The following is an 11,906-nucleotide window of genomic DNA, read 5'->3' on the forward strand; positions in this document are numbered from 1 at the left end:
TCTCCCTAGGGACTCTGCTTCCCAGGTCTTTGATAGATAAAGGTACCTTTAAGAGAGCATATCTCGCTGCAGCAGCTCTCTCTAGTTGTTTATGCTAGCTACTCTTTGACACTGGGTGACTTGCCAAAATGTCTGTTATTCATAACCCAAAACATTGGATCATTTTGTTGGTTTGGTGTTGTCAAAACATTATTTTTTTTTCAAATTTGATTGGATTTTGGCCAAATTTGAATTTAGTTTTGTACCCTGGCAACACAGCTCTTAACTATCAAATATTACATTGTTAACTTGTTCCAGACTCTCTGTGCTTCTGTAAGTCCTTGCTAGCTTTCCAACTCTCTTAAAGGTACAGTATCCCTACATCTTCATGACAAGGCCCATTCTGGTGCCTGTTATATAAAAACAAGAGACCCATTCAGCCCTATCTGAAAAATATTGAACTAACATGGATGGGAGGAGGATAATTCTAAGCTCTTTGAACCTTTAACACAGCAAGAGAAAGGCCATTCATTCCCTCTTGAGCCTTCTACACAGGAACAGGAGGAGACTATTAAGCCCCTTTCAAGACACCTACTTGACTGGCTCTCTCTTGATGCTCAGAACATGACATGAAGCAGCCCTTCAATCACTCTATCTCTAACTGACAGAGTGTGAAGGCAAATTAACATAAACTAGTTTTGTCAGCAGGTCCAGGATTTAGAATGACAGTTCTGAGGAGAGACCTAAAGAAACTGCTGTTGGTTTCCTTTAAAGTAAAGAAAGCCAAGAAGGGATGTAATGAAATGTTCAAACTCATTAATGGATTAGATAGAAGACAAAGGAAGAAATAGTTTCTAATGGCATTGATTTGGTTTGATTCGATTTGATTTACTTGATTTGATTTTATTCATTGTAGTCATATGCACTTAATTACGGTGAAAAGCCTTGTTTTGCAAGCAGTACAGGCATATCATAGCAAACTAGGTAATACAGATCATAGGGCACTTAGACAGAGTAAGGCATTCAGGTTACAACTGCACAGAAAGTCTGCAAACCAAGATCAACGTTATTTGCAGTTAGAGAATCTATTCAGTGGTCTAATAATGACAGGGGAGAAGCTGTACTTGAACCTGTTGGTGCATGTGTTCAAGCTTCTGTATCTTCTGGCTGACTAAAGAGGTTAGAAGAAAGCATTACCGGGGTGGGAGGTGTCTTTGATGATATTGGCAGAATTTCTGTGGCAAGGAGACATGTAAATGGAATCCATAAATGAAAAAAAAGCAAAATTATTGGAAAAAGTCAGCAGGTCTGGCAGTTTCTGAAGAAGAATCAGAGTTAACATTTCAGGTCTAGTGACACTTCCTCACTTGTGAAGCAGGGTCACTGGACTTGAAACAGTAATTTTGATTTAGTTTCATAGATGCTGCCAGACCTGCTGAGCTTTTGCAACAACTTCTGTTTTGGTTTGTGATTTACAGCATCTGCAGTTCGTTTGCTTTCCACAAATGGAATGTCGGCTTGCATGATGGTCTGCGCTGTGTTTACAACTTTCTGTAGTTTCTTATGATCCTGGGCAGAGCAGTTACCGTACTAAGTCATGATGCATCCAGATCTCTACGGTGCATCCGTGAAAGTTGGTGAGAGCCCTTATGGACATACTGAATTTCCTTAGCCTCCTGAGGAAGAAGAGGCATTGTGCCTTCTTGACTGTCACATCTACATGGCAGGTCTAGGACAGATTGTTAGTTGCTGTCACTCCTAAGAACTTGACGTTCTCAAACTTCTCCACCTCAGCTACGTTGATGTAGATAGGGGTGTGTCCTCCTACTTTCTTCCTGAAGTAGACGATCAGCTATTTATTTTCACCAACATTGAGGGAGAGATTGTTATCTTTGCACCAAGCATTCTATCTCCTTCCGGTATTCTGAGTCATTATTGCTTAATATCTGGCCTAAAACAGTAGTGTCATCAGTGAACATGTAGATGGAATTCAGACAAAGTTTGGTGACAAGCTCGTGAGGTTGAGGTAGTACAGCAGGGAGCTGCATTTGCATCCTTGCGGAAAGCTGGTGGTGAGGATTATCGTGGAGGAGGTGCTGTTGTCTACCTTCACTGACTGCGATCTATGGGTCAGGAAGTTGAAGATCCAGTTGCAGAAGATGGCGCAGAGTCCCAGGTCACAGAGTTTGGAGATTAGATTGGATGGGGTTAAGATGGTGCTGTAGTTGATAAGTAGAAGCCTGCCACAGGTATCCTTATCATCCACATGTTCCAGAGATGAGTGTAGGGCTGGGGAAATGCTGCCTACTGTGGGCCTGTTGTACCAGTCAGCACATTCCAAGCGATGAAGGCAGGCTGGGGGGCTAGATTTGATATGAGCCATGACTAATCTCTCAAAGCACTCCATAGTTATGGAGGTCAGAGCCACCAGGTTGTCATCAATGAGGCACATTGCATGCATTTTCCTGGGTACTGGGAGGATGGTGGTTTTTCTGAAGCAGGTGGGGACTTCAGATTGTAGCAAAGAGAGGTTAAAGATGTCAATGAGTATTCTCGCCAGCTGGTCTGCACAGAATCTGTGCATGGCCGGGGACTTCATCCAGACCAGTCACTTTCCATGGATTCACTCTCAAGAAGGTCAGGCAGCACACAAAGAGCAGGAGAATTGACGTCTTGGGTAAGACCCCTTCATCAGGAATGAAGCTTGTGAGCCAAGGTGTTGGAGAGATAAATGGGAGGGGGTGGGGCTGGGAGAAAGGTAGCTGAAAGTGCGATAGTTTGATGGAGGTGGGGATTGATGGTGATAGGTCAGAGAGGAGGGTGGAGAGGATAACTGGGAAGGAGGATGGATAGGTAGGACGGGTTATGAGGGCGGTGCCAAGTCGGAAGATTGGAGCTGGCATAAGATGGGGGGAAGGGAAATGAGGAAATTGGTGAAGTCCACGTTGATGCCGTGTGGTTGGAGGGTTCCAAGGCGGAAGATGAGGCGCTCTTCCTCCTGGCGTCATGTGGCTATGGCATGGTGATGGTGGAGGTCCAGGACCTGCATGTCCGTGGCAGAGTGGAAGTATTCGGTCACGTTGCAGTGGGGTTCGTTGGTGCAATGGAACCTTCCAACCACATGGCATTAATGTGGACTTCACCAATTTCCTCATTTCCCTTCCTCCTACCTCATTGCTGTTCCAACCTTCCAGCTCATCACTGTCCTCATGACCTGTCCCACCTGTCCATGTTCCTTCCCACCGATCTGCTCCATCCTCCTCTCTGACCTATCACCATCAACTCCCCAGCTCCATCTACCTATAGCACGCTCAGCTACCTTCCCCCCCAGAACCACACCCCCTCCCATTTATCTCTCCACCCCCTCAGCTCACAGCCTCATTCCTGAGGAGGGACTCATGCCTGAAACATTGATTCTCCTGTTGCACGGATGCTGCCTGACCTGCTGCGCTTTTCCACTCTCGACTCTGATCTCCAGCATCTGTAGTCCTCACTTTCACTCTCTTGAAGGACAGTCTGACATGTTCAGTGGTGACCGAGGGAGTAAGTCATCCAGGGCTTTTGGGGCCGGTGATGCCATTCCATTGACACTCTGCTCGAACTGAGCATAAATGGCATTTGGCTCATGGGAAGGGGGCTGTGTTCTTTTTCACTATTCTGTTCTGCTTAATTTTTTATCCCGTTATGTCAACGGGGGATTACATTGGGGCCAGCGACCATAATTTTACTAGTTTTAAAATAGCGATGGAAAAGGATAGACCAGATCTAACCTTCCAAGTTCTAAACTGGAGGAAGGCTAACTTTGACGGTATTAGGCAAGAACTTTCAAAAGCTGATTATGTGCAGATGTTTGCAGATAAAGGGATGGCTAGAAAATGGGAAGCTTTCAAAAATGAGACAATAGGAGTCCAGAGACAATATATTCCTGTTAGCGTGACACGAAAGGCTAGTAGGTGTAGGGAATGCGGGGTGACCAGAGAAATTGAGGGTTTAGTTAAGCTAAAGAAGGAAGCATGTGTCAGGCATAGACAAGAGAAATTGAGTGAATCCTTATAAGGGGATAAAGGCAATAGGAGTATTCTTAAGAGGTAAATCAGGAGGGCAAAACGGGTATGAGAAAACTTTGGCAAATAGGGTTAAGAAGAATCCAAAGGGTTTTTACAAATACATTAAGGACAAAGGGTAACTACGGAGCAAATAGGGCCAATCAAAGATCAGCAAGTCAGCCTTTATGTGGAGCTACAGGAGATGGGGGAGATATTAAACGAGTATTTTGCATCAGTGTTTACTGTGGAAGATATAGAATGTGGGGAAATAGATGGTGACATCTTGAAAAATGTCCATATTAGAGACGAGGAAGTGCTGGATTTCTTTAAACTTATAAAGGTGGATAAATCTCCAGGACCTTATCAGGTGGAATGCAGATCTCTGTGGGAAGCAAGGCAAGTAATTGCTGAGCCTTTTGCTAAGACATTTGTATTGTCGATAGTCACAGATGAGGTTCCAGAAGATCGGAGGTTGGCTAACGCTGTAGCATTATTTGAGAAAGGTGGTAAGGACAAGCCAGGGAACTATAGACCAGTGAGCCTGATGTCTATGGTGGACAAGTTGTAGGAGGGAATTCTGCAGCATAGGATTTACACTTATTTGGAAAGGGGAGGACTGATTAGGGATAGTCAAGATGTCTTTGTGGTGGGAAATCATGTCTCACGAACTTGATTGAGTTTCTTGAAGAATTAACAAAGAGATGAGGGCAGAGCGGTGGACGTGATCTATATGGACTTCAGTGAGGTGTTCAACAAGGTTCCCCATGGGAGACTGGTAAGCAAGGTTAGATCTCATGGCATACAGGGAGAATTAGCCATTTGGATATAGAACTGTTTCAAAGGTAGAAGAAGACAGAGGGTGGTGGTGGAAGGCTCTTATCAGACTGGAGGCCTGTGACCAGTGGAGTGCCATGAAGATCGGTGCTTGGTCCACTACTTTTCATCATTTATATTAATGATTTGGATATGTACAGAGGAGGCATAGTTAGTGAGTTTGCAGATGGAGTTTTAGTGGACAGCGAAGAAGGTTACCTCAGATTACAACAGGATCTTGATCAGATGGGCCAATAGGCTGAGGAGTGGCAGATAGAGATTAATTTGGATAACTGCAAGGTGTTACATTTTGGGAAAGCAAATCCTAGCAGGACTTACACAGTTAACGGTATGTTCCTAGGGCATGTTGCTGGACAAAGAGACATTGGAGTGCAGGTTCATAGCTCCTTGAAAGAAGGTGCTTGGTATGTTTTTCTTTATTGGTCAGAACATTGAGTACAGGAGTTGGGACATCATGTTGTGGCTGTACAGGACTTTGGTCCAGCCACTATAGGAATATTGCATGGGATTCTGGTCTTCTTCTTATCAGAATGATGTTGTGAATGTTGAAAGGGTTCAGAAAAGATTTACAAGGATGTTGTCAGGGTTTGAGGACTTTAGCTATAGTGAGAGGCTGAATAGGCTGGGGCTGTTTTCCTTGGAACATCGAAGGTTGAGGGCTGACGTCCTAGAGATTTATAAAATCATGAGGGGCATGGATAGGATAAATAGACAAAGTCTTTTCCCTGTGGTGGAGGAGTCCAGACCTAAAGGGCAAAGGTTTAGGGTGAGAGGGGGAAGATATTAAAAGTGACCAAAGGGACAACGTTTTTACGCAGAAGGTGGTGCGTGTATGGAATGAGCTGCCAGAGGAAGTGGTGGATGCTGGTACAATTACAGCATTTAAAAGGCATCTGGATGGTTCTATGAATAGGAAAAGTTGAGAGAGATATGGGCCAAGTGCTGGCAAAAGAGACTAGATTAGGTTGGGATATCTGGTCGACAGGGACGTGTTGGACCAAAGAGTCTATTTCCATGCTGTACAGCTCTATGATTCTCGGACTCTATTTCATGTCGGCTTTGCCACAGGCAGTGGGGCTTGGGTCTCTAACTCAGTACAGTATTACCTCTTGTCATCTCAAATCACCTTGCGGATGTTGTATCTGGATTTCCTGTAAAGGTCTGAGTTGTCTGACTTGAACGCCGCACACCTGATCTCCAGTTGGCAATGGATTTCCCGGTTCATCCATGTCTTCAGGTTGGAGAACATAGAGATTGATTTCTTTGGCACGTAGTCATCCATGCATTTGCTAATGAAGTCCATGCTGGTGGTGGCATCCTTGTCTGGGTTGGCTGCAGAATTCTCAAATATGGATCAGTCCACCGATTCAAAGCAGTCCCACAGAAGGTCTTCCACTGTCTCAGACCAGCACTGTCCTATTTCTATGCTGGGTCCTCACGTTTCTACTTCTGTTTGTCAACTTGGAGGAGGAACACAGTGTTGTGATCTGACATTTCGAAGTGCGAATGGGGTATGGAGCAGTAGGCATCCTTGATGGCTGTGTAGGATGTTTGGCCCCCGGGTGGGACAGAAGATGTGATGATATATCGATAGCACCCTCTTGCGGTTGGCCCAGTTGAAGTCACCAGCTATGATGAATAAGGCTTTGGGGAATTTCATCTCGAGTGGGTTTGTACTGGTGTAAATTTCTTCACTTCCACCTCTGGTGGTCAGTCAGGATGGCAGTGATAAATTTGCACAGCAGGTAGTAGGGATGACATGAATGGTCAATAACTTGATGCAAATAAAGAAGCCTGAGGGACAAGGCCAAGGAAGAAAAATCTTCTCTCTGTGCAATAACTGACTGGGATTTGGAATGCACTCTCTGTACAGATGGTGGAAGCAGAATTAATTGTGGTGTTTAAAACTGAATTGGACAGATACTGTGAAAAAAAAATATTGCAAGGTGAGAGGAGTTTTTGTGAAATTAATCAGACTGCTGCTTGAGAGAGCCATTTCAATCCTGATGGGCTGTCTGGCGTCCTTCAGTACTAGAGTCTTCCATGATTCTGCAACTAATATAGATTTCCTGATTACAGATCACATCCGGAGCAAAGGAATATGGCCCCTTCTGTGGAGATAGTGCTCCGGTTATTCATGATCTTCTGTCAAATGAGGTGGAGATAACTTTCCGCACCGATGATCAAGGGGAAAGGAAAGGGTGGAAAATAATGTACAACTCAACCGGTAAAATATAGAATTTGCCAAAGTAACATGAACTTTACTGTACAGGAGGCCATGTAGCTTGTGGTTATGCTTCACTATTCCCATTCTCCCACCCTCTCCACGTCTCACCCCATCAGCATGTCAATCTCTCCCCTTCTACTTATACTCACTGGTAGTGAGTTCCGCATTCTCACCACTCTCGGGATGATGACATTTCTGAATATATTTATGAGTAACTGTCTAACGCTGACGTATCTTAATTTTAGATTTTCCCAAAAGTGGAAACATCTTTCCCAAGTCTGCTCTTTTGAAACTTATAATTTTAAAGTTTAATTCCAATCACAGCCCCCATACCCAAACTTCTTGAGAAGAAAACCCCAAACTTGTTTTTTTCTCTCTTTTCTAATTGTTGCTTATCCTTTAGTTCAGGTAGCATTCCAGCTAATTATTTTCAATCATTTCTTCAGAACCTTTATACGGTTCTTTACTTGCTCTACAGAGAATCATTTTAAATTTGATTCTGAAACATGGTATATCTAACAGTGCAATGCACCCAACGTACTGACTGTTCAACAATGCTGTGTTCCCTCATAGCAGTGCTGCCTCAGTACTGACCCTTTTACAGTGCAGCACTCCATCAGCACTAACTGTTCGATGATGCAGAACTCACTTAGTACTGACTGTATAACAGTCTCCATACTTTCCCTCAGTACTGATCCTCCAAACATGCAGTACTCTCACAGTACTGACTCTCTGACAATGCATCGCTATCTCAGCCTCTGACAGTGCAGCACTCTCTCAGTACTGACCGTCTGACCATGCTGCATTCCCTGAGTAGTGATTTTCTGACTATACAGCATTCCCTGGTCCTTTGGAAAGGCAGCATTTCTTTAACACTGATCATTCAATAGTGTAGTACTGGGGAAGGTGATGGCCTTGACTTTTGATTCCGAGTAGTGCTAGACTTTTCATTCAGAGATTTAAGTGATGTTCTGGAGACCTGGGATTAAATCCTGCAAAGGCAGATGGTCGAATTTGAATTCAATTTATGCCTCGAGCAGTCACTACGAAACTATTGTTGATTGTTGGCTAAAAAATGTCTGATTTGTTCATGTCCTTTAAGGAAGGAATCTGCTGTCCTACATCATCTGCAGCCCTGTCATTGATTCTTTATTACCCCTCTGGCCAATTAGGTATGGGTAATTAATGCTGGCTGAGCCAGCAAAGCCCACATCCTGCAAATGATTTTTTTCCCCACAACTCCCACAGTACGGATTCTCTGTCAGTGCAGTATTCCTTTAATAAGGAACTTATGATCTTCTGACAGTGCAACACTCCCTCTGTCCTGACCCTCCAATGATGCAGCATTTCCACACTGGGAATGTGAGCTTGTATTCCAAGCTCCAGTCTCTAGAATGGGACTTGAACCCTCAGTACCATGAATTCTGAATGAGAGTAATAGCCACTGTCCCATGGCTGCTGCAGGAAGGAGACCCAGTGGTTAGTAGAGTCCAGTTGTGAAAACAATTTCTATATTGTTGGCGACCGTGTACATTCATTAAAATATAAAGAGAAGATGTAATGTCACACTTTGATAAAGTAGGGACTGCTTGTTTCAAAGAATGTAGATCCGTGATGAGGGACTAATTCAAGATAATTGATGAATAAACCAGAGCAGTAGTTGAGAATGCATCCTTTTTATGAAGTGAGTTGTTATAAACTGGAACGTGCTACCTCAAAGTGCAGTTGAGAAAGATTTAGTAAGGATTTTCAAGAGGGAACTGATAAATTCTTCAAGTGGAAAATTATTTTTAAGCCTATAGAAACAGGGAATAATTGGATTGCTCTTTCAAACAGTTACCAAAGACATGATTTGGAGAGGCTGGTGTTGGACTGGGTGTACAAAGTTAAAAAAAATCACACAACACCAGGTTAATTGGAAGCACACTAGCTTTCAGAGCGACACTCCTTCATTAGGTGATGGAGTGTCGCTCCAAAAGCTAGTGTGCTTCCAATTAAACCTGTTGGACTATAACCTGGTGTTGTGTGATTTTTAACTTTACCAAAGACATATAGGTTGAATGCCATATTTCTGTGCTATATTTCTCTGTGACAGTATTGCTTGTTTAAAATCTAATATGGTTTCCTGTCTGTTTTGTCTGCAGCCAAGCAATGTCCCACTTACATCTTGGAGCATCATGTTATTCAGCCGAATAAATCAGAGTATGATTATAAGGACATTGTACAACTGAGCTGTGATGTTGGGTTTGAGCTCTATGTAAGTTGCATTCTCTTTAAACCAAGTAACGAGCATTGAGGGCTCTGTTAACTCTGTTCAACCCTGTTTTGATGTTTAATACATAAAGCTTTCATGCTGATTCAAGAGATTAGGAGCACAATTCCTTCTCTGGAGTGTTGTTAAAGTTATATACTACACATATTATCACCATTTGGGATTTTGATTTTAAAATAGAGGCAGATGTGTGGTTTCAGTTCTGTTCAGGTTATTTTTTATAAGATCAGAAAGTCATTTGGGAATACAGTAGTGACCTGAATAAATATACCCGAGCAGGCTTCAGTCAATTCTGTGACAAGACACATGTTATGTCAACGGATGATTTGTTTATACTGTTGTGTTTATACAAACCAGAAGCCATTAGTTTAGCTTTGACTTCAGTTCCAAAGAATCAGGAGTTTAATTTGGAAGAGAGAACTGTTTCCTCTTAGCAGGAGAATCAAGGTCAGGGAACAATCACCCTGTCTGAAGTGTTTTCGTAGCATCAGGGAAGAATAATAGAATCCCTACATTGTGGAATGCCATTCAGCCCATAAAGTCCACACCTTCGAAGTGCACCCCACCCAGACCCAACCGCCTACCTTATAATCCTGCATTTGCCATGGTCAACCCACCTCGATATTTTTGCAAAGTGGAAATCAATACCTGTCTGACAATTAAACCCAAACCACCGAGAGTAACTCACCTCGCCTTGTAATCTCATTTTAAAAACGTGTGAGAAATGGTTTAACCTACCTCTTGCACCCAATCAGTGATAAAGGAGTGCCTAAATGAAATGGAATCCTTTACGCACTCTATAATTAACAAGTAACAATTTATTTATATATCTTCAATATTTAACAGACTAACAGATTAGATTAGATTATGTTACAGTGTGGAAACAGGCCCTTTGGCCCAACAAGTCCACACCGACCCGCCGAAGCGAAACCCACCCAAACCCCTACATTTACCCCTTACCTAACACTACGGGCAATTTAGTATGGCCAATTCACCTGGCCCTGCACATCTTTGCGACTGTGGGAGGAAACCGGAGCACCCGGAAGAAACCCACGCAGACACGGGGAGAACGTGCAAACTCCACACAGTCAGTTGCCTGAGGCAGGAACTGAACCCGGGTCTCTGGCGCTGTGAGGCAGCAGTGCTAACCACTGTGCCACCGTGCCGCCCACAACAAAACAACTAACAAACTGAGCAATTCCTCTCTAACTACCTATTCCTGAATAAAACAAGATTGTAATAGTATGCTGTCCCAATAGCATAGGTCCCACTTATCTAAATCCAAGTAATAAGAAAACAATAAATTAAAACTTAGTCTCTCAAAGTTCACACAGAATGGATCCTCCTGAACTTTCTGTATGTTCTCCTGTCGTCTTCCTCTGGCTGAAATGCTTCTCAGGCATTTTCTCTGATACGTTTGCCTGGAATATTATCTAAACATGCCATGATACTTTTTGCTGAGAGTGTGGAGATATCTTAGCCCTTGAGATGGCAGTTAGCTCTCTCCTCTCTGTCCAATTATCCTTGTCTTTATACCCATGCGGACATGTTAATTTCTTTACAACCAAATTTGTTCAATGTTGTCAACACCACCAGATTTAAATTTAATTGGCTTTCAATCTCAAAGTGCTTGGTCAAATCAATTGGATAAATTTGAAAAGACTTGTTGAGTTGGTAAATATGCAGCTTGACTTTTTGATACAAAATGTTTCATTCTGTAAACATGGACATTAACTGCTGTTCAGACATCCACCTTAACCTCTAAACACTGAAAAGAACACCATGATTTAAAGAGACCATGCAATGCTTTCCATCATACCAACTTTGCAACAATATCCCTGGGTGATTTTACATAGCCAATCCACCAAGCCTGCACATCTTTGGAGTTGGGAGGAAACCCACACAGATACAGGGAGAACATGCAAACTTCATGTAGATATTTGCCTGAGGCAAGAATCAAACCAAGGCCCCTAGTACTATGAGGTAGTACTGCTAACCAATGAGCCATTGTGCTGCCCAAGCTTTACTTAGTGAAGTTTCATTTGTGAGCATTTGTATAGAAGTCTTCAAGTTGTTAGAACTGACAAAATAGTTTAGGTTATTAGAATTGAGAAAGATTCATGTCATCCAACTTGGAAAGAAATCATCCAACTGGTTCAGCAGTCCAAGGAAACAAAACAGTTAAGAGTCAGTAAAAACTAAAGTTTTGAGATGGGAGTGATATTTCCCTGGGACTGAATGTCTATAAAAGGATTGTATAAGGAAACATTGAGATGTGCTTTGCAGTTGGTATTGAGGTTTTATTTAACTGTCTTGGTATACATACAGTTTTGGTAAAAACAATGACTGCAGATGCTGGAAACCAGATTCTGGATCAGTGGCGCTGGAAGAGCACAGCAATTCAGGCAGCATCCGAGGACTGGCAAAATCAACGTTTCGGGCAAAAGCCCTTCATCAGGAATAAAGGCAGAAAGTCTGAAGCATGGAGAGATAAGCTAGAGGAGGGTGGGGGTGGGGAGAGAGTAGCATAGAGTACAATAGGTCAGTG

The 11,906-nt window shown here is 43.0% G+C and overlaps 1 protein-coding gene across 2 annotated transcripts in view; it reads left to right on the forward strand.

The window, feature by feature from the left end:
- The window catches only part of LOC122542923 (complement C1s subcomponent-like), a 44,231-nt gene that overhangs the window by 12,222 nt on the left and 20,103 nt on the right, over window positions 1-11,906 (forward strand). For both annotated transcript variants that reach the window (XM_043681066.1, XM_043681067.1), the window contains 2 exons: window positions 6,939-7,086; window positions 9,231-9,343. In XM_043681066.1, the coding sequence (XP_043537001.1) occupies window positions 6,939-7,086; window positions 9,231-9,343 (261 nt within the window). The remainder of the gene's footprint in view (window positions 1-6,938; window positions 7,087-9,230; window positions 9,344-11,906) is intronic.

This window comes from Chiloscyllium plagiosum, chromosome 41, assembly GCF_004010195.1.
Source record: "Chiloscyllium plagiosum isolate BGI_BamShark_2017 chromosome 41, ASM401019v2, whole genome shotgun sequence".
Taxonomy (NCBI): domain Eukaryota; kingdom Metazoa; phylum Chordata; class Chondrichthyes; order Orectolobiformes; family Hemiscylliidae; genus Chiloscyllium; species Chiloscyllium plagiosum.